The following is a 23,279-nucleotide window of genomic DNA, read 5'->3' on the forward strand; positions in this document are numbered from 1 at the left end:
CCGATGCCTGAATTCATGGAAATGCTCCAGGATAAACAAGACGCACGAATGCCTCAATGATGTCGCATGGAAATCTTCGGAGAGTTCATATATAGTTGAAATAGTTTCCATGGAGATTTCCTGCAATATACACTCCCAATTATCTCAGTAATCAAAAGGAAATAGACAGGTAACCTCTCTGGCTAACCTGCGCAACGGCACTCTCGCAGAGTCGCTTTAGTCCTTCAATGAGATACTGATCAGCAGCTCTAAGAAGCTCCGGTGCAATATCTGGCGTAATTTCAACTGATCCAGAGTACATGAACCTGCACCAGTAAAAGGATCTAGCGAATTAGAGAATAAAGCAAATAGGCCCATTGGCATGTTAAGTACAATTGCATTGACCTTATCATCAACTCAAAAGTCTCCCATCTTATGTTTGGAATCTCTATGGTAGTTGTATCCTTCTCCTGTAAGCAAACATAAAGTGAAATAAGTCAAAATGCATCATGCACCCAAATATATTCGTCTCTACAGTTAAATAGCTCAATAAGGCTACTTGAACATGAGAATAACTGGGTTACTGAGGCATGTTGCCTCAAGAACAAGCCAGACTGCCGCAACTGATGATTATATACCAACTTAAAAAGAACAAATAAACTCGCCTTATAAGCGCCATCAAGCATTGCACAGAATGTATCTGAAGAAGCACACAAGCAAATTCTGTGTGCATAGAATTGTCTGGCTGCAATAAGCAAGTAAATACAACGAGGCAGCCAAATATAAAAACGAACAGGAGAGTCAGTAATTAGGTTGAATTTACAAGAGCATACAAACGTGGACAGACAACTCGAACTCACATTCAACCAAAAAGGTTACATCAGATTGCATAGCATTGTTCACATACTGCTCGCTCAGATAGACCTGCAATAAGACTCCTTCCATCAGTGCATTGAACATATGGTCAAATAAAGAAGCATCGCTAAAGCATAAAAAGAAAGCAATTAAAAATTGGACATAAATATCAAAGAAGAAATTTTATTAGATTTGTCCAACTTAATATTCGTGAAAATGGTTTGAAGAACAAGGCACTCAATTTCCATAAGGCTTTAATGACCTGTGAACAATGTTAATGTCCGCATTATTATTGTCGTCATGCACTTCTGAGATCTCACATCTTACTGTAACAAAATATCTACATACTCTATTCTCTCCTCTTTAGGTGGTATTAGAGCCCAGTAAAAGAGAAGTTTCAAACTTAGATTTCTTGTTTGTAACATCCTTAAACTATACACGTGCAAGATTTCTACAGGACCACCTATTGACATGGAACCATGCCTATGTGACACACATCTGCTTGTGATCATGCCAATGTCAGCATTCTGCCACGAAAAGCACATCCTCAAACTCATCCTTCGTTTGTTGAGAAACCTGCCTTTATCACTTTCCCTTATCTTGGGCTCCAATCTTTCCCTTCTGAGATGTTCCCAAATTTTTACCTCTACGAAAGGCAACTCATGTTCACCAATGTGGCAACTACATAAATGGATGATAATACAAGCTTAACTACATGAATAGTATCAACAATCAAAGTAATGCATTGTGCTTATACATTTTGTAGGAATAAGCCGAAAGTGGAACAATAGATAGTTTCGCATTTAAGGCCTCAACATGAAATATCAATTTCATAATTATTTCATACTTTGTGATGTTTACACTCCATTTAGAGTTGCTGAAGCTGAGATGAAGAATGTCAAGTGAACTAAGTAGAACTAGTGACCCTAGGTAGAACTTATGAAAAGTATCAGTGAGGTGAGGTTTCATTATGAATACCACTACGTCGAAGCTGACTACCGAGGAAATATTCACTTATTTTAGAACCATCTGTTATCCTCAACTTCATCATATATCACAATTTCCTCAGTTAGAGGTTCATGAGAATCTCTTAAACAGGAGAAAATCATTCTTATAAACTCGTATGTAATATGCCCTTTTTTTAAGTCCTGCCTATGAAATATACTTTACAGCCCATGTTTTGAACACAAGTAAAATATAGTTCTTACACTAAATGGTCCATTCGGAAGGACAACAAGAATAGCGAACAGAATCCTATTACCACTGCTCAAGCCAAATCAATTCCGTGTTCGAACCAGATTCATCTTTCACCATGACCACAAAGAAAGTGCAAGTAGTTTTGGAGCTATGATTGGCATGATGAATCTAAACCTACGAAGGATCTTAGAAATCCCCAATCTAAAGTCAGTACTATGAACGTGCATATCCCTCTTCGAGTATTTATAGAAGTAGCCAGATATATGTTCTGTTTCAACAAGAAAAATATGAACTAATCAAATATATAGTAAATGCGAAACTAAAGGAACAAGAGAGATGATCTTTTTTTTTTGGTTGGAAATAGACATTTCTAGATTAAATTTTTCGGTTCGGTTTTACTGTGGCGCCCTCGTACACTGATAAGTATGCTACATAGTTATATGCAGTATGTCTAAAAAATAGAATTATTGTTTCACTCCCCTTCAAGTTTGAGCATATTTGGTAGTATAAGTTCCTTGTTACATATGTAATTCAAACAAGGACCGTCAAGAGAATTAGTAAATAAGTCGGCAAGTTGATCATTTGAACCCACAAAATGCTACTTTGTTATCATCACAAACCAAATTCGTCCTGGTTCTTGATCGGAAGAAATGTTCATTATAGCCTGATCTCCACAAACTCGGCCCATATGCTTTGTTTGTCTGAATCCCAACTCAACTAGGTATTTTACCCACACTAGCTAACATGCAGCTAAAGTCACGGCTCCAAAACCATGAGAAAGTAAAAGAACAAAAGAGTGATTACAAGATTATGTGGACAATGCACCCCTTGCTATGTATGATAATGACTATTTGCAAGTCAACCTCTACAAACGAGATTATTCGTTGACAATGATTAAATGCACCTCCTAGCCTGCATATAACATACCAAAATGCATGGTGTATCTTGTAGAATGTTGTTTCTCCCGTAACATATCATCGAATGTAAATGGACTTTTTGAGTCCCTCAAAGATAAAGATCACCATCACCATTAGATGGCATTGCTCATCAATTGGAATTCACCATCATGTAGCCCACAGAAGAAGTTGCTTTAAAAGCCCTAAATTACAAGCTTCTCTAGAATACCAATCCTTCCTCCAACAAAGAGAGTCAGGAAACACGATTGAACTATCAATGAGAATAGGTATTATAAATCCAAAGATCAAGTTTCTCATAAAATATAACTATGATGGGCTAGAGTAAATCCATAAAAAGCATACTCGCGGTGCTGGAGGAGGTGAATCTGCATATGCAGGTGAAATGACAATTGCGTTGTTAGCCAACTTGAATAATGCTAGTGCACCATCAACTTGCTCCTCGGGACACGAAGAAGTAAGCAACCCAAGGAGCAATTTCAACCCTTCATGAAAAAATAGCTTGCTTAGTCACCAAAATATTTTTCTAACATGACAGTTGCTGCCATTGAGCATGAAAGTTGGCCACAGAAAAGCTAATAAAAACCCCAAAGCATAACATGCCAATATTGTCAATAAAAATCATCCGTTGATTGGTTGGGTGGGAAAGATGTGCAAGGGCTACAGCCACTCTTCCTTGGATGGTATTATTCTCTGATGCACGCATTAAAAGCAACAAGTGTTTGAAGACCTACATAGAAGAAAACCAAAAAATTATCTAACTAGTGTTTAGTAGGAAAAGCACACTGCACAACCTGCCTACAGTATGTAAGCATCGCCAGCATAAGAGAATTGCAAAGTAAGCATCATTATCGTGAAGAACATCTTTACAAAGATAAACACGCACTGGGCCTCGAATCTTTTGCTCTAATTTCTTCACTGTTCCTTCGACATGAATCTTTGTGGCCTACAAAACAACATGGTGAACAAACTCGTAGGAGTCTTGACACAAAGGCATAGAAATGCTTCAGATACGAAGTATCTCATATATTTCATAGGCTTGTAGTGTGCCTCAAAACATCAATGAACCATGAGTGCAAGTCAGCTTCCTAGATGACTGCTTCAGATTACCATTCAAATTGAGATACATTATTGAATATGGCACTTAATTTGTCATCGTAGCATTACAAAATATGGACAAAGAAAGCATTACCTAGTTAGTTCCATATTGCATTGCTAGGCGCCCAAATTTAAACGGAAATAATCGTCATTAATTTCTAGACACTCACTATGCTTTGGAAGATTTGGTAAGTGGCCCCCCAAACTTTAATGTTAATGGTTTTAGTCCCTTACTTCATTTAGTGAAAACAGTCCTTTAGTCCTACTCAGATTAGGGTTTTCAAAAAGTAATCAAGATGTGGCAGTGGCTCCCTCAGAGATACAACATCACCTAACTCAAAAAGAAAACTAACAGAAGTTGGGTGGAACATCGCCAACATACAAAGTAGATGGACTGAAATTACCAAAATCAGAGTTACTGAAACTCCCACAATATAGGGAATGAATTAACAACCTTTCCCGATTTGTTACTTCCATATTCTAGTAATGTGGAAAAAGATTGCATTGTTAAGCTTCGAGCTAAATATCCTCTATACTTCAAACACGAGCACGTGCCACTCAACTTACAACCTGGTCCAGAGCATCCCTATCCAATAACTTCTGATGTTACTATAAGGTTAATCAATCATGTGCAGGGGACGTGGCTCTTTATGTTAAGTTTAACGACACAACCGTGTGCAATGGGATACTCCAGCTCAATTTTTGGACAGTTGAGTAGAGCCTGCTGCAGCACATTTAGAGTCTAGGAAAACATAGTAGCTGAACCCAAGTTGAGAAGGAATTTTCTCGTTGGATGATGTTATTTGGTCATACCAAATCAATCTCGGCATTAATTTGTCCAGATCCTAGCAGTAGCAGGACAAATATTTTTTTTTTGTCTACTTGGATAATTCATGTTAAGTATGATATGAGAGTTGCCAACAAGGAGATGACTTGACTTACCTGGGCAGTGAATTCTCCTCTCTGTAGCTTCGGAAATCCACCAATAGTTATAAAATCTGACACGTTATCCTGTGACAAGTGAAGAAAATCCATTAGATGATGCAGGAATATGGTCGACAGCTATCCACTTCAAGAATAGGACTTGAGTCTTGGTCCAGAGAAGTTTCTGACCATTCAATACCTCAGTATCCAATAGAGTATGAAGAGCACGTATAGCGACACACTGCAATGATTCACTTTCTGAATCTAGAAGTCCCAGTAACGCCAGTAAGCCGCCCTCATGAGCAATACCAACCTGGGTGTCTGAGTTCTGAAATTGAGAATGTGATTCCTATGGTAAGTACAGTGAATCTCACAACCAGCCCAACCACAGAGCCACTCTCCTCCAAGCTAATATATTGCTGATTTTTATGCAGTCAGAAAGCGGATAACGAAGTTCAGAGGGAGATTAAATTGAGCTACCAGATTTATCAGCAAGTCATGGCTAAGTATTCTAAGAATCACTACAAGATAACAATCAGTTCATGTCCAGAAGTTGAAAAGGTTATTGAATTAACAGCAATTAAGCATGCAAACCAAAATGACATCTACTATGTATTAACCATACGATAGGATTAATTAGTCGTGGTAAAGACAGAACTACAGGTGCAAACTCCCCTTTTTCTGAAGTCAAGGATATCATTAAAATCTATGTTAACTTCTAAATTTTCAAACGCAGGGGAAATCGAAGTCATTGAAGCTATAAAGCAAAAGAAAAACAATCATATGAATTGGGCCCAACATTCATATAAATCAATGAGCAATAATGCAGAAGACTAAAATGACCTGAGCCAATGTCGACAGAGCAGAAGCCGACAATTCCCTTGCTTTGAGTTCAGGAGATCGAAGCATCTCAATAAGTGGACGTACTGCACCCCTCTGAACGATAGCCTGTTTAAAGCTTTTCATTAAAAAGGACAAGAAGTATATATTGTTGAAGAATGCGAGCAAATGAGCTTCTAGTCAAAAGGCATACAAACTAAACATTCAGCTTATTGAGAGAAAGAGCAATAAAAATCATCCCTTAGACATTTTTGCCAATAACATCATTTTTTTTTACCCTTATGCTGGGGCACCGAGTATGGAAATTCGAAGATAACAAACTTTAGCTCAGAGCGGCTTCATATAACTTGACCAGAGAACAATCCGGATCAAAAGACAGATGCATTAACCAAAACCTCTGTTGTATTTATTGTACTAAACACATCGTAAGATTAGTACATCAGGTTTTCTAGACTAATACATCCACATTTATATATGCTATTTACAAACATCAGAGCAAATCAAAGATCCATGCAGTTAATAAAGCTTGCTCATGTGTATGATGAAGGAAAGTGGACATTACCATTTGTCAAGTTAGGTACTTGTCTTGTCACTAATGCATCTTAAAATACAGTGAAATTTTCGGTACAGTAAAGCAGCAGACATTAGCTACTTCGCTGAAATTTTGAAAGGAAAAAACAATGTTGATCATTTCGAAGGTCTCTTCCATAGGACCAATATTAGGACCTCCAAAAGATATTTATAAGATATCTGAGGCCCTGGCAGAGGGCTCTCGGGGATGCACGTTTTCACTGTAGAAAGTAATGCAAATGATATCTCTTTAGAGAAATATATAGAAGAAAAAAGACTACAGAAAAAAGGATATAGAGGGATCACGAGTAAAACAGCAACCCTCATTAGTCACCTTACGAACTAAATAGGCAGCAGCAAATAGTTCAACTAAGCGAGCTGCCTCCATCTGGCTAAAAACACAGCTGGAACTGCATTGCAATAGACAAATTTCGAATTTCAGAGAGAGAGACAGAGAGAGACAGTAGTTCCCAACATGGGATAGCTGCAATATACAGGTGCTTTGCCAACCAAGCAAAAGACACATGAATAACCCAAGACATATTCATACCTGAGCAATCTAATAATAGGTTGCAAAGCTCCAGCAGCCAGCACATCTTTCTTTAAATTTGAAGATGAAGACAACAGAACACTAATCAATGCAACCTGCAAAACCAGTGATCACAGAAAATTGTGAGTTATAGTGAGTGCAATCAACGAGTTAAGAATCGATAATTTGCGCATAAATAGATCAATGAAGCACAATGGTTTTCTAGAAATATTACCGCCTTAATGTGTATGTCCGCATTGTCAGATTTGAGTATCAACACGATGCTTGGAAGAGCACCACAATCCACAATCTGAAATGGCAGGTTACAAATAGTCCATTTGTTTTGGCATATGAAATATAAAAAGCAGCATTTTTTCTTTCCCGCTAAAGTCTAGGATATGATTTTAATAGAAACAAAAATATTATTCAATTTACTTGTCAATAATTGTATATTATGAAAGTTCAGCCTGTTAAAATTAGAAAAGTAAAAAACATGATGCTGTGCTGCAAGTTTCGACCTAAGAAAAAGATTTAAAAATAAAAAAATAAAAGCCACTCCACACACGCTCGCACGCGCTCGACTTTTTGGCGAATATTGCTGCAGAAGGACAAAATGGAAGTTTTAACTTCCTAAAATGTGACCACCTGATTCCTGTTCACTACATTTTCAGAAGCCATCATCCACAACACAGCAGCAGCTGCTCCTTGCACATGTATGTCATCGGCATCTAGCAACCCAACAAGTAGTGGAATGTCACCTCGCATCCTACGAATCAGCGTACCATCAAGGAAGATGTGCTATGAAAAAATGACAATTAATCATACAAGAATGAAAGCCACAGTACCTTACAAGGGTGTTGGCGCTGATATTACCTAGAACAAGCTTTGAAATAGCCTCGGCTGCTCTTACATGGGAACTAGAATCTGCTTTGAGCTTCTTCAACAGAGGGCGTAAACGGCATATGGCATCCTTAGAATCACCTTTGAGCTGTTCATCAGAATCAGATGTGAGCTGTTCATCAGAATCCCCTTCTCCCGAAGGCGGTGCTTCCAAACGCTTCACTAAGGCAGGAATCACTCCATTCTCAACCATTTCGACCACAAATTTCCCTATAAAAAAAATACAACAATGTCAATGTCAACGTCAACCGTCACCTTTGTCCCAAATTATTTGGGATCGGCGGACGAACTCAAAAATAAATATAAAAAAAAACACATTTCCCTATAAAAAAAAAATTTTGAAAAACAAAAAACAGAAGAATGCCACATGCATTATGCCAAACACCACACGGACTCTACAGTCTACACTCATCGCGCATGACGATATTCCTCGATCAATCAGCTAAAGTCCCCGCAATGAATCGACCTCTACACTGAAAAAAAATACTCACTCGAAAGGACCGATATGTCAAAGGTGCGGTGGAGGAAGCGCACAATCTTGATCGCCAAGCGCACCACCATCTTTGGGTAGGCTTCCGTGACCAAGCTCTCGTCCAGCGGTACCCACATCGCGGGAGAGCGGAGCGACGCGCGGGGAAAGACGGGCCCTGGCACCGCCTCCGGCTTGCGTTTCCGGCCTCTCCGCTCCGGCTTGCGGAGGCCTGCGGTGTCGCGGTCGCCGGTGGACTCCATTCAGCAACGGCGAAGAGATGGACGTAGAGAGAGAGAGAGAGAGAGAGAGAGGTGAGAGCAGAGAGCAGAGAGTGATGTGTTGGCTTTCTATTTTGTGTTTCGCTTGCCCGTCAAGCATTCCTTCTTCCCCGCGTCTTTTGGGGTTCGTGCTGAGTTGACGCTTTGTGGGGCCCCATTCAAATCAGCCTGCCACGCTTACGTTGCAATTTCATCATCACCTAATAAGAAAAAGGTACGGTGACAACTTAGCGAGCGACTGTAGAGAAGATAAACTCCGTATCAATTTCAATTGATAATAGTAGTTAGGGGTGAGCAAATTGAATCGGATCGGTCCGAATCGGTTCGAGATCGGACCCGACCGAACGGGTTGGTCCGATCCTTGAGAGGGCGGTCCGGTCCTCGGTCCCAATAAATGAGACCCGATGTCAGGCGATTCGGTCTATAATTCCAGGTGGATGAAATCGGTGTAAACCAGATCACTCATAATATATATATAATTAAAAAAGCAAAGTTTTCATTTGTTTTTAATGTTCATTTCTTGAGCCATTTCCATTGTTAGGCAGTACATTCTTAAAACTCGGACGGATCATCAATGTTATGAATGCAATCTATTATCTTTATTATGATCTTTCCAGTGCATTGTGTAGTGAGTGTGCGCCGACATGTTCTTTTCGGAAAGAAATGATTCAATCAGTTCATTTAATATAATGATAGCAATTTCTTACTGTTTATGCATTTCGGTTGTTCATTTTAATAAGTAGTCCCGTATTTTGTTTCTGCACACTACTTGGATGTGGGCTCCATTTAGTGAATAACATCACTATTAGTATGTCTTCGTCAGCTAGGTTTTTTTGATTCTGTCCTTTATATATCTCTGTTATGTCGGCGGTTATACCAATGTCATTATTAAGCCTACTATTACGTGAAGACACGTCTTCATTATGAAAGTGAACAAACTAGACCAGCGTATTTTTTTATTCAACCGGAGATATAGATTCTAAATTAACATGCAATCGAAGCATATTGTATTTCAAGGGTTAGATTTCTATAAGCAAGCGATATTAGCAATCTCATTAGGTCGGGACCGGGACACGACAGGACCGCTGGTCCCAATCCAGTATGGTCTCAATCCGGTCCTTAATCTTAAAAATTTGGGGACTGGGACTATTGGTCCGGTCTCCGGGTTCTATACCGGGACAGATCAGCCCGGACCATGCATACCCCTAATAGTAGCATCTTGTGCCTATAATGAGTCACCGGAACTCCTATATCATCTATTTGTGTCTCACAAAGTATTTATAACCTGTTTGTCGGCGATGTACCCTAATTATAGACATTGTGCTTGAATTTTATTATCAACCTTCAACCTTTTTTGATGCCGTAAAAAATGTCAAATTTATAAAAGTGTGATAGATATGCCCTAGATGGAATTGAAATAGAGGGTGTCTATATTACACATGTATATATTTGGATTTTCTCGGCATGAAAAAAAAATTAAGGATATTTACGGCACAATCAGTAAATTTGAAATTTTCTGATATAATAAAAAAGTATTGAGAATATTTGTGTCGCAGTTTATAGCATTTGCTCTCGATTTTGTCGTACGGGGGTAATGCCATATTTATTAGACTCCCTACCGCCGCGTGTTTGATTGGGCAAGTTCAACTTGAGGCTGATTCAACGGTTGAGATCAACTGGCCGAATGTGGGGGCCCCACATTCAAGGTTCACTGATACCGTTCATTGCCTCTTGCGAGATAAATAGAGTCTTGATGCGATAATATAATAACTTTTCAAGAATGTACTAGCGATCATAGATCATGATTATTTTTCCCAAATAAGATTTTAAATTACAAGAATATTAAAAATAACTGTGAAGTAAAAATATGGAATTCTCTTTACGGATAGTGATAAATGCCTAAATTTTTGCCTAATATGCAATGTGGTCCCTGAATTTTTAATTTATTTCGTGTGATTTTTGGATTTTAGCCCAATGTGCAACATCGTTTTTGAACTTTCAATTTGTTCAATGCGATCCCTCAACTTTAAATTTTTCGTTGGGGCAAATGAAAGTACACAACTTATAAAAAAAAGAGGAAAAGTAAAAACTAGACATCTCATGCGAAACTAAAAAATAATACTTGCTAAATCTCTACGTGCATGAAATTTTTTCCGAAGATAATAATAAGCATGGCTTAAGAATTCTAGATGAAAACCTAAGTCCAGTGGCTCGGGGTGCACATGGCAACACTTCTGCTTCAAAGTTCATTTTTCTAGTTCTCGCTCCAAAAGTTGATTTCGATCATAAAAATTCGTTTGGTAACTTTTGAAAATTTATACTTATGAAATATTATTAACACAAAATCTCCTACAAAAAATTATTATCGATGGCTAAAAAATTTCTACTTCATTTTGCATTTCTTTAAAAAAAATTATTATTAAAAATGTTATTTACTTTTTACTCTGCCAACGGGATATGGTGACATGGCGGCGAAGGTGGGTGGCGGTGGTCGGTGATAGTCAACGGTGGCCGGCGACAGCCGGTGGCAACGAGCGGGGCGATGGTCAACAGTTGGTGGCAGCTGGCTGCGGTGGTTGCGGTGAGCAATGGTCGGCGATGGTTTGTGGCGGCGCCAATAGGTTGTTGGCAGTGGTCGTAGGCGATGGCCAACAGTGGTCGCAGGCGGCGGTGGTTGGCGACGAGGGGCAATAGGCAACGGTTAATGGTTGGCGACACGCGATGGGTGTCGCAAGGAGTGATGGGTAGTGGGGGTGGTCGATTGGTGGCGACGGTCAGGGGCGGCGGTGTGTGACGGTCAATGGAGGTTTGCGATGGACAGCGATGGCGTGTGATGATCGACGGTTGGCGGTGGTCGCAAGCGACGATGGGCGACTGCTGTGGTTGACGGTTGGTGACCGGTAGTGGGGGTCGCGGGGAGTGATGGGCAGCAGGGGTGGTCGATTGGTGGTGACGGTCGAGGGCGGCAGTGTGTGACGGCCGATGGAGGTCTGCAGTGGGCAGCGACGGCGTGCGATGATCGATGGTTGACGATGGTCGCAGGAGGCGATGGGCAACTACGGTGGCGGTGGTCGACGGTTGCCAACCGAGGGCGATGATCATGGACGGTAGTGGGTGGCGATAGGGGTTGGCAGCGAACGAAGGTTAATGTGGTCGAAAAGAGGGTAAATACTTAATGAAAATAGAGTAAGGCAAAAAGTGTTTCTCGAGCTAAAAAGTAATTTTTTTTAACACTCTAAATTAGAGAAAAAAATAACTTCAGTAATAAAAATTCACTATAAAAGCAAAAAAATTTATCAAACGAGTTTCTGCATCTAAAGTTCAAATTACCAAATCAATTCATGCTTCAAAAATATTTTTAAAGTAGAATTTACTTTCAAATATATTACCATGCGCACCCTCAATAGTATTCTCTCCCATTTAGATGGTATTTAGAGCCCGGAGTGAAAGAGGGGTCAAGCTTCGAACTTTATCTTGTTTGTTCCATCCCAAGTCCCAACGCATATCTCCTATGGATAGGCGGTAGGCGTACCGACGCCCCGGGAAGCCCTTGCCTGTATGATGTGACGCGGGCGTCAGCCTTGACACTATGCCGATGTCAGTATTCGGCCACCAAAAGCAAATCCTCAGGCTGGTCCTATCATTTTTGAGAATTGTGCTCCAATCTTTCCCTCCAAGATTGTCCACAAGCTTTTACTGTCTAGCCAACTGCAATGCATGTTCACAAAGATGGCACCTACGTAATGATGGACAATAAGTACAAAGCCCAACTTATTTCACGAAAAACTTCACGAAGACGGGGAAATCGTTAAATTCATGAAAGCGGGTCTTTTTTCGCTTTTGTTTTATGAGATGAGATCGAAAATATTTTTTTATATTTGATTTTCATTTTAATTATTATGAATTATTTCTCTATTTAAATTATTTTTTTCATTTTTTTCTATTTTCCTATTCTATTTTTCTTCTACGTTACCGGACACCGGGCCATGACTAGGCCGACCGGGTGATCTCTTGCCGGAGCCTCGCGGGGCGAGCTTGAGTTTGCCACGTCCAGCGAAGCTCGGCCTCGCTCAAGACCGGCTAGCTCGAGCATGCCATGTGATCGGGGAGCTTGAGCTCACCATGTGGCTGATGAGAGCCTCATTGGAATCTTGTGAGGCTTGACCTCTTGTGGCCGGTCGCCAGCGGTCACCGAGGGCACCGACTAAAGAAGAAAAAGAAAATAAGAAAAAGATCAAGAAAATATAAAATATATATTAAAAAAAAGAAATCGCTTATTAGACTAATAAATAAATTTGAAGTTGTTAAAATGTTAAAAAGTAAATGTCAAAAATTGAGAGTAGTAATTTAGAAAGTGTTTAAAGAATAGTTAATTCACTTTTGTAATTTTATGCATGAATTTTTCATTGAGCGAAAAGTTTTTTTTTTTTTATTAACTAAGGGTGAGTTTAGTTTAGCTTTTCCAAAGCCCATTAGAGCCTTAAAGCCTCTTGAGAAAAATGCAAGAGCTTTGGCAACTATTCTCAATGGGCTTTAGGATGGAAGTTAGCTTTGAGAATGTTGAAAGCTCAATGTCGATAAGGATCAGCATTGAGCTTTCCACATTTGGCCAAATGTTGAGCTAGGGTTTTTCTTCCAAAACTATCCTTACTTTTTTTCCCAAATTTCGATTTTGTTCCTTATTTTTTATTCAAATATAATATTAAAAAAAGAAAGTGAAACCCTAGGTTACCGGCGAGCCAGATCAAGCTCGCCAATGGCCGTTGCTGAGGTCGCCGGGGGTCGTGTGACTCCCCGCGAGGGCCGCCTAGGGCTGCGCGATCCTCTACGGCCGTCAACCGGGGTCGCACTGCCCGGGCGACCATCGCCGGAGGTCTCCTGACCCCCGGCGGCGGCCTGCCTTTGCCTTAGGTTTGATTTTTTTCCTTAATTATATATATATTTTTAAAAAAATGTTGTAAGAAAGCTCATTTACAAATTTTTCTTGCCAAACGTTAGTTAGGCCAAAGTTGCTTTTCAAATTATTTTTTACTAAATGCTATTTGCATTTCTCCAAAGTCTCTTAGGCTAAAGATATTTATATTTCCCCAAAGCCCATTTGCAAAGCCGAACGACACTCATCCTAAATTCTTTTCAACAAACCAAATGGGTGAACCAAATTCCAGAAACACTTTCCTTGAAGTAAAATATGAAATTTATGTTTCATCTCAAGGCCTCAAATGCAAAACCATCCATAGTCCCATTTTTGTCTTATTGCTACATAATGTTAGTGATGTTTGTACTCCGCTTAGATTGGATGAAGCTGAGTAGACGAGTGACTAGTAAAATAACCACGGCTAGGATTTGGGAAAAATATCAGCGAGGTGACAAGGTTTCATTGTGAATACCACTAAAGAAGTTGCAACTGAGTAACTATTCACCTATTTTTGAATCCTCCAGTATCCTCAACTTCATTAATTACAAAATTTCCTCGGTTAGAAGATTCATGCGAAAATCTTTTTATATATCTCTTAAGCAGTAGAAAATCATTCTTATAAACTCAATATATAAAATCATTCTATACATATATTTTCCATTTCGACAAGAAAAAGATTTGTTGATAAAAAGTCATATCTGATTTTGAAGTTGACAAAACATTCTATATTCGGTTGAATTTGAGTTAATGCAGTGAAATACTCTTTTACGGGTTGTCCTAAATACATTCGAATGTTAAGGAATGTGTTTATAGGATTTGATATTGTAATACAAGCTCAAACGCGGACACATAAATAGCTCAGAGAGAGTACTTCGAATGCACTATCATGATTGGGAGATATTATATTATCACAATTGCTGGCACAAAAAGTTGGATTCGTCTTTGAAAATTATCAATATTATTCTTTCTCTATCAAAGATGTAGATTAAGATCAAATAGGATTTATTACCTAAAGAAAAATTATATTTTTGGAAATCTATGTCTTGATTGTATGGGCAATCGAATCAATGAGAGATTCCATTCTTAATTTTCAACAACTACGAAATCTGTTTTATACAATTATTTATTTTTCGTGAGATAAATAGTCTTGATGCGATATAATAACATTTAAAGATCTCCAAATTTTTTTTTACAAGAATATTAAAAATAACTTAAAAATAAAAATGTGGAATTCTCTTTAGGGACAAATGGTCCCCAAACTTTTGCAAATAAAATCCTTGAACTTTTAATTTGTTTCTTGTGTTCTTTGAACTATAGGCTAATGTGCAATATCATCCCTGAAATTTCAATTTGTTCAATGTGGTTCCTAAACTTTGATATATATTCAAGTTAGTCCATGAATTATATGAAAATATTCAATGGTAACCTTCCATTGTTTCAAGTTCGGGAACAATAATAAATGTATTTATATAGCCTAATAACTAGGGGTGAGCGGTTCCAGATTCCTTACTGATTCCTCCCGAAACCTATAACTTACCCGTCGAAACAGGTTCCGCATTTTTTGAAACCCGGAACCTACCCTATCATAGGTTCTAGGATCGATTTCAGGGTACTTGGGAACCCGCCAATTTCTTTTCTCCCTTTTTTTCATTTTAGCTAAGTAAAAATGAGAGTGAACGCTACAACTGTTAAGGGGAAGTAGAGGAGAGCGGTTTCATGTTCCGTACATGTTACATTTAGAACATGAAACCAATCCATTGGAATAGGATTCTCATTTTTTGGAAGCTGAAACCTAAAATTTTCTTTAGCTCCTAACTATACACTCATCATCGGACACCATAAAATATTGTAGGATCATGGGAAGACATATACCAAGAAAAATGCAAAAATTTATTTCAAATCCAGGGTTCGGGTTCTAGATTTCCGATTCTAGGTAGTTGAACTTGAAACCTATCCGTTAAAATAGGTTTCTTAGTTTTTGAAACCTGAAATCTATCCTACATACCTTGAAATCTAGAACCGAATCGGTTTCCATAGGTTCCAATTTCGAGTTTCTGGTTCTATCCTGGAACTATGCCAACTCATAACCAATGACTAGATTGAATATGTATAGAAAATTCACAAACCACATTCAAAAGATTGAAAGTTTAGGGATCACATTGCATATTATGCTAAAATTTAGGGACTAAATTGAATAAATTAAAAGTTCATAGATCACATTACACCTCGGATAAAATTTCAAAGACTATTTGTGTAATTTTCCTTTCTTTTTAAGTACTTACAGATATTTTTTGTAGATCCTAGATGCATAAAAGATATAATTACCCTTGAATGAACAATGTGTGGGAATAAAGTATACGTCAATTTTGAGTACAAGAAGAAATGATTTCAAAATTATGAGCAATGATAAATGGAAGTTCATATTGTTGTCTAGGCAATTTTCGTAATGTGCGACCGAAGCGAAATTGAAGAACCAAATCAAGATCATGTTAGTAGAATTAAAATGGTTAGGTGCCATTTCCAAGCAATTTGCTGAAATTAACGTTTTTTTTATTTTTGTCGACACTAGGAGAGAGAGAGAGAGAGAGAGAGATTTCCCTGTGGCAGCCTAAGAAGCAACAACACGCCTCAGGAGTATGTGCGTCGATGTCAGACACCAATACACTCGGACAAGTGGTACGTGTAAGATTACTGACACATGGTTTCCACTAAAAAAAATTCAGTCTCATCCCTGGCATTTTAAAGAGCCATCTTAGTTATTATCCTCACTAGGCAACCGATTGTGGCACCCCTTCCTTCAACTTTTAAACCTCAAAGTCTCATTTCTAGTATCTTAAAGACAGTTTATGTTTGTCTCTCTCCCTCATCACCAATGTGGGACCCGTGAATCATGATATATCTTTAGCTCTCATCTTCTCAAGTCATTTTACTTTTGTCTCTCTCCCTCACCACCGATGTGGGACCAATTCCAGGCTTTTTTTATTATTTATTTATTTGTGAATTTGAATCAAATTAATTTGATTGAACTAACCATAAAAATGATAATTCATCATGAATACATAAAAATATATGTTTAATGTATAATATGTTTGAACGTGTCGAAATTCTCTATTTGTTTAAATGACATGTCGGTATGTTGTATCGTATCGTGTTGCGTGTCGATGCCACTTAGATGACAGCCAGAATTGCTTAGTAAGCAAGCAACCAGGTTCAACCCAAGCAAGAAAGGTGAAGTCCAGAATTATTCAACGGCCATTACGTGGAGTCCACAATTTTTTTTCAAAGAAATTTAAAAAAACATGTGAATTTATTTTGCAAAAAATTGTAAATACTTAAGTACTCCCTACACAAGAAACTAATTATTTTTGTAATTCGTGAAAATTAACAGATCTATTTTGGTGAATTCTGAAAATGGGAGTGTAGATACAAGATTTAAGGTTTTGACCTTTGGTCAGTGGATCACGTAAAACAATACTAGATAAGGATCTCATTACATTTAGATAGATTGCCACAAAAATGCAGAACTTAGGAGAAAAATAAGGGCAACGCTATTTTCACCCTCATTTTAGCTAATGTACTCCTTTTTTCGATCAATAAACCTAAATACCCTTCTCTCTCTCTCGTAATGTATTTTTTTTTATCATCCTAACCAACATAACTACTTTTGTTTCTATCTCTCTTAAATTATCAATTTGACAATATAACTGTTACACCCAATAAGATATTTTCTTATTATGCATCATGTTATCATTTTGCCTAGAGAAAGTTGTTATTTTTAATTTATGATATGATTTTTTCAATTACAAAAGATACATAAAAGGTTGGAATTTCCTAGTTATAATGGCTTATGAACACAGAATTAATTGCCTATTTGTTAAAACTTTACTTCAAATTTGAAAATTATACCTCAATCTAATTATCTTTCGAAGTTGAACGAGGAGCCATATGAGGTGAAAATCTCATGTACGGTTACGTAGAGTGGTAGTAAGGGTGACTTATCTGTCAATTTTTCCACTATCACCCCCAAAAAACCAAACTCTACCTTACGTAAAGTTGCCTGAGTACGATTAACCTCGGGATTTGAAATCACTGCTTATATACCTGGTATTGGCCATAATTCACAAGAACATTCTGTAGTCTTAGTAAGAGAGGGAAGGGTTAAGGATTTACCTGGTGTGAGATATCACATTGTTCGATGAACCCTAGATACTGTCGGAGTAAAGGATCGTCAACAAAGGCGTTCTAGTGTGTTGTAGATTCTTATCCAATACTTGTATCATTTGATGATACCATGTGAATTGGTAGAAACATGTGAAGTGTATGGCTAACCCAATAACGAAAGTTTCGTAAGGGAACTAGAGCAGGCTACCATGAGACAAAAGATCTTCTTTCTAAAAAGATTCGATTCGGAATTATTATATGTCCAAGGTCCAATATTGAAATAATTTCAGAGGTTTTCCCCGACTTTGTCCGTGTCAACGAATTGTAGATTTTTGACCTTGTGGGTGAATTTGCGGACTAAATATGTAGTTCTCTAAAGTTAAACATCGCTAATTTGTGCTTTCTTTTTAGCTCTTCACATTTTAATATGAATTAAAAGATCACGTTGAAAATTATTTATACATCTTGAATTTTCAATCTCGCGAAAGTTTTTTTAGGGGAAATGTTTTAAGCATATTTTAAAGTTTTGATATATTTTCTATGAGATTAAATTTGCAATCGATATTGATTACTTTCTTCATAACAAGAGTTAAATAGTAAGGAGTTTCATGTTACTCCCTTATGCGTTTATCCTTTGTTAATATTTAGATATGTTCTGAATATAAATATGTTTGACATTTGATCACACTTTTAATAAATTAACATTTTCCAAATTTTGATCAATTTTCCTGTCCACTATTTATCAAGGTCGGCTAAATAATTAAATTGAATTTTTGGCTTTGAAATATAGTTTTACTCACACTATTCGGAAAAAAGTCACTTAATGGTGTGTTCATAAACTATCATAGATAGAAATTTCTTGCGGATGAAAATATGAGACCATAAATTAAAATTGACAGCATTCTCTAGGAAAAATGATAATAGACATGGTAGATTGATATCTTAATAGGTGTAATGGAGCATTTGTATTATGAAACTAACTAGAGATGATAGAAATAAATGCACTTTTGTGAATTAGCCTAATAAAAAAGAAACAATAAATTGAAGAGAGAGATGGGGGCATTTTGATAAGTTAATTGGAAAACAAGGAATGTCTTAGGTAAAATGGGTGTGGAAATAGTGCCACCCAAAATAAGACAAAATGTTACAACTTATTCAACAGTACATGTGTTCAAACCAGGATGCAACTCGCAAGTTTAGCAAGGAAGGAGATGAGAAGATGAGTCTGGCTCATCGTGCTAGAGACCATTTTCTCTTCTTGTTGATTTATTATTTGGAAACCAGGTATTCTCACCTCTTTAGATGGTATTAGAACTATTGAAAGAGGGTCAAGTTTCAAACTTAGATTTCTTGTTTGTGCCATCCCGATGCATATCTCCTAGATTTCCATAGGCCTATGTGATGTGACATTATGCCAATGTCAGTATTTGGCCACGAATACTACCAAGGTAAAGCTTGTGCCTGAACATGTTTTTTTATCTTAGAAAAAAAGTTAATTTTAGGTCCATTCTCAAATACGTTCCGAATTTTTTTTTGTCTCAGAAAAAATTTCAACCTTTAGGTACAATCTCAAATTTTATTTTATCTTGAAAAAATCACAAATTTTCAAATCTACCCCAAGGTCCAATCTCAAATTTTTTTCAGGCATAAATCCAGTCCCAACTTGATGTGTCATTTACATGTAAAAAAAAAAAATTCACATTAGCCAATTAATGGGATGATAGGTACGGACCGACGTGGCATTTCCACATGAAACCATCTGAATAAATAAATTATCCAAAATGAAACTGCTAGCATATCAAAATTAAGGATGACAAATAACGATTATTGGACAGAAGGCTAATGGAACATATTTGAGATTAGAGTAAAAATTGGTGTTGTTTTTTAGACAAAAAAAAGTTCGGAGTAGATTCAGAACTGGAACTAAAGTTTAGGATTTTTTCGGAGACAAAAAAAAAAAAAAATAGGGTAGATTTGGAACTGAACCTTAAGTTAAGGGTTTTTTCTAAGACAAAAAAAAGCTCGAGGTAAATTTGGAACTTGATTTAAAGTTGAGGATTCTTTAAGAAATTTGATCAAACATTACGTAAAGGTAAGACGAAAATGGGACAGTGGATGGTTTTGCATTTATGGCCTTGAGATGAAACATAACTTTCATATTTTGCTTCATACTTTCTGATGCTTGTACTCCTCTTAGATTGGATGAAGCTGAGTTGAAGAATGACTAGCAAAGTAAGTACTTTTTGACCAAAAAAGAAAAGAAAAAAGATTAAGTAGAAGGATAACTACGGCTAGGGTTTAGGGTAAACGTCAGCGAGGTGAAAAGGTTTCATTATGAAAACCATTAAAGAAGTTGCAACTGACTACTGAAACTATTCGCTTTATTGTTAGAATCCTCTAGTATCCTCAACTTCATTGATTACAAAATTTCCTTAGCCCTAAGATTCGTGAGAAAATCTATGTATACATCTCTCAAACAGTAGAAAATCATTATTATAAACTCGCTATATAAAATCGTTCTATGAATATATTTTCTGTTCACACGAGAAAAGAGATTAACCAACCAAATCTATAGTAATCGTGAAACTAAAGAACAAGAGAATACATTTCTAGATCTTTTTCGCCGATGTCTAGTGTTGGTAGTGGAGGGCTTGGGCGAAGTCGGGTGGCCACAAACTTCAATTCAAGTATCAAAACTCAATGTGGGTCTAATATCCGAAACATAATTCAACACCAACAGTCCGACTAGATATTTTGACCACCCTAGATAAATGCCGCTAAAGTCATGGCTCTCAAACAACGTGCAAGTAAAAGAACGAGAGAGTGATTATGAGTATTTACAGCGCGAACTCCATAAACACATGTACTAATAAACATTGTTATTTCTTAACAATTATGAAATTGCACGTCCAGCTCTAGCTATGAATACCAAACTGCCTGGTGTCTATACGTCCCATAATATAATAATCGATGCAAATGAACTTTTTCAGCCCCTCAAAGGAAAGGACCGCCTGCACCATTATTAACTTTCAAAAACAAAAATGTAACTTTCCATATGTTCAAGCAATGTTTTTTTTTTCTCAAATATCTCATGCCACGCCGTTTGGGCATCGAATATGTGATAGATGGACTCAAAGCCCAGCCCATTAAAAAGCCTGAGAAGCCGAACCAACTGCGAACCGCAACGTCGGGTAAGTATTCAAGGCTATTATTTAATCGGAGTAATTTTCGAATTGCGAGGTTTGAGGAGCAATTGAGCTTCTGATTTTATATGGAAATGGTAGATTAGGGCGTTGTGGAGCTGTGCTGTGCGATGAAAATTGATTTCGAAGTACGGTTTGATCGGAACAAATTTGTGAAGTTTCGCATTCGAGTTATGCGTGACGCATAACAAGAGGTGCGAACAAAGTTGATGATGGCTACATACGAGTTTCTTCATTAGCGCGTGGGAGTTAATTGATTGCCGAATAAGCGTAGTTTAGTGGAGTCGTTTGTTAGAATAGTGTATTACTCAATTTTTGATATCGTTTTTTGATCAATGGCTAGGAATACGAGTGGGTTAGCTTGAGTAAAGTAACCATAATAGGGGTGATCCAATATACCATTCCCCTTGTCTAGGATTTCTTTTCTAAAGCATTGAACGACTAAAGGCACGCATGAGAACACTTCTAGAGTAGAATTTATGCTCCGTAAGTGCTGCTAGAGCGAAAATCCATTTGATAATACAACTTCTAGAGCAAAAATTCTATTTGATTACGTAACTTCATTTTTTTTTTTTTTTACTCGAAAAGTAGTTTTGGAGCTATTTAAAAAAGTAAAAAAAAATTTACTTCTCTTCAAAAGTAGAATTAACTTCTGCTCAGAAGCATAAGTTGATACGATTCTTATGCAAAGCACTGGTCTTACCTTGCGTCCAAGTAAGAGAACTGCTAGAAAAGGAGTATTTGAGAGTATATCCGAGAAGCAACAACACTGGACAAATTGAGTCAATAACGAGCGGTAGAATTTTTTATTGGCCAGATTACTACTGAGCTTCTTGTAGGTAAAAAGATGTGGTAAACCTGTTGAGGACTTCAAGATTTTAGCCATAGGTCAATTGAGAACTTAAAATTAGATCATATTAGACATCGCTATCCATGTCCAAACCGGGTTGCAACATGCAATTCTAGCAAGGAAAATTATGAGCCTTGCTTATCTTGTTAAAAAAAAACCCACTTTCCCCCTTCTTCTTTTTTTTGTTGATTTGCTGATGGCAGATGAAAAGAGAGAAAAATCCTGCACAAGAGTTGAATTATATTGAATTCTCACTGAGTTCATGCAGTGTTTTCGAACTGGTCCCTTTTCAAGCAAGAGAGATGAGTGTGCCCGATTGGCTAAGAAAGAGTTCAACCGAATGTAGGCAGATGAAAAGAACTATGCTACGTTACAGTTGGACTGTATCCAATCCTTGCAATATTTAACTATACAGTAAAACAGGGCTCAAAGATATATATAGATGGCCCACCATTTGCTTGCTCCTACATCAGGAGGCTTGCCGATTTTCTCTAAAGGCGATAACGAGCCAGAGCCAAATGAGATTTGCTGCGCTCTCACGCCTTTTGGATGGAGGTTAACTTAGTTAACACTTTCAGAAAAATAATCACGGATTGCTGACACAATTCCCTGAAGTAGGTGAGAGTACCTGGAGAATCGCTACAACCATATTAGCAGACAATGCAGATGAAAAATAATATATCAAGAGGCAGTTATATTCCAAGATGGTACGGCAAAACCGATTTCAATGAAAATTAGGAGGATGCCACAAGACAAGTAATATATGTCATTTTTCAGTACAAAATGATGAAGACATGCACAATCGGCAAGAGTTGAGCATTAAGAGCAGACTTATCAATACATACACGAAGACAGACATACCCAAAGATTCATTTAAATTACTAAATAGGGCCATCCTTTCTCACTCAAACAAAACCACGGAAGTTGGATTTTATTGCTGAACGGATTACCTCTAGCTTTGCGCTTTAAACAGAATATAGGCTGAACCTCACTAAAGTAACAATTTAGAAAATTGTATAGCCAGGAGCAGTACCTTGATTCTTTTTCTGATATTAATTGGCCAAAGCTCGTAAGAGTCAACCCAAATGAAAGTTTCTCACTAGCAAGCCTTTTTGAAATTACAAATGCAGCAAGTGACAAAGGCAAATGCACGTACTTGAATGCGCACACAGGCAAAAACTAGACACCTTACACAGAAACTCCAGATAATACTGTCCAATCTCCACCTGGATGAAATTTTTCTGAGGATAACAATAAGCATGGCTTAGAAATTCTAGATGAAAACCCTAAGTAATGTCCTGTGGCTCACTGTTGGGGAAAACAGGTTGGATTGCAGCCACTTGCAATGAGCAATTCCTTGCAATGGCAACCAGGGTGACACAGCCTGCTTACCCAAACTCTCGGGCCCTAATGTTGCAGCCTTTGGCTTTAGACTGATAGTGGCACAAAGGGACCGACAACTAGTGATATGAGTCTTGGACCGACCACTAGTGATATGAGTTTGGCTCTTAGTAACCAATTGTAGATTCTTGACTGCCCAACTGTTAGTGATGTGAGAGCCAAGTGACTCAATCCTGAGTTTGTCAGCCAAGAT

At 37.7% G+C, this 23,279-nt stretch overlaps 1 protein-coding gene across 1 annotated transcript in view; it reads right to left on the minus strand.

The window, feature by feature from the left end:
• Window positions 1–23,279, minus strand: part of LOC115744853 (ARM REPEAT PROTEIN INTERACTING WITH ABF2-like) — a 31,561-nt gene that overhangs the window by 2,790 nt on the left and 5,492 nt on the right. The window contains exons 5-19 of the mRNA XM_048280122.1: window positions 7,142–7,216; window positions 6,928–7,022; window positions 6,729–6,787; window positions 6,160–6,179; window positions 5,811–5,915; window positions 5,167–5,295; window positions 4,986–5,054; window positions 3,832–3,891; window positions 3,549–3,675; window positions 3,291–3,430; window positions 840–903; window positions 645–724; window positions 385–449; window positions 188–305; window positions 2–120 (exon numbers count right to left, since the gene is read on the minus strand). Coding sequence (XP_048136079.1) covers window positions 2–120; window positions 188–305; window positions 385–449; window positions 645–724; window positions 840–903; window positions 3,291–3,430; window positions 3,549–3,675; window positions 3,832–3,891; window positions 4,986–5,054; window positions 5,167–5,295; window positions 5,811–5,915; window positions 6,160–6,179; window positions 6,729–6,787; window positions 6,928–7,022; window positions 7,142–7,216 — 1,325 coding nt within the window. The remainder of the gene's footprint in view (window position 1; window positions 121–187; window positions 306–384; window positions 450–644; window positions 725–839; window positions 904–3,290; window positions 3,431–3,548; window positions 3,676–3,831; window positions 3,892–4,985; window positions 5,055–5,166; window positions 5,296–5,810; window positions 5,916–6,159; window positions 6,180–6,728; window positions 6,788–6,927; window positions 7,023–7,141; window positions 7,217–23,279) is intronic.

This window comes from Rhodamnia argentea, chromosome 6 (assembly GCF_020921035.1).
Source record: "Rhodamnia argentea isolate NSW1041297 chromosome 6, ASM2092103v1, whole genome shotgun sequence".
NCBI classification, from domain to species: Eukaryota; Viridiplantae; Streptophyta; class Magnoliopsida; order Myrtales; family Myrtaceae; genus Rhodamnia; species Rhodamnia argentea.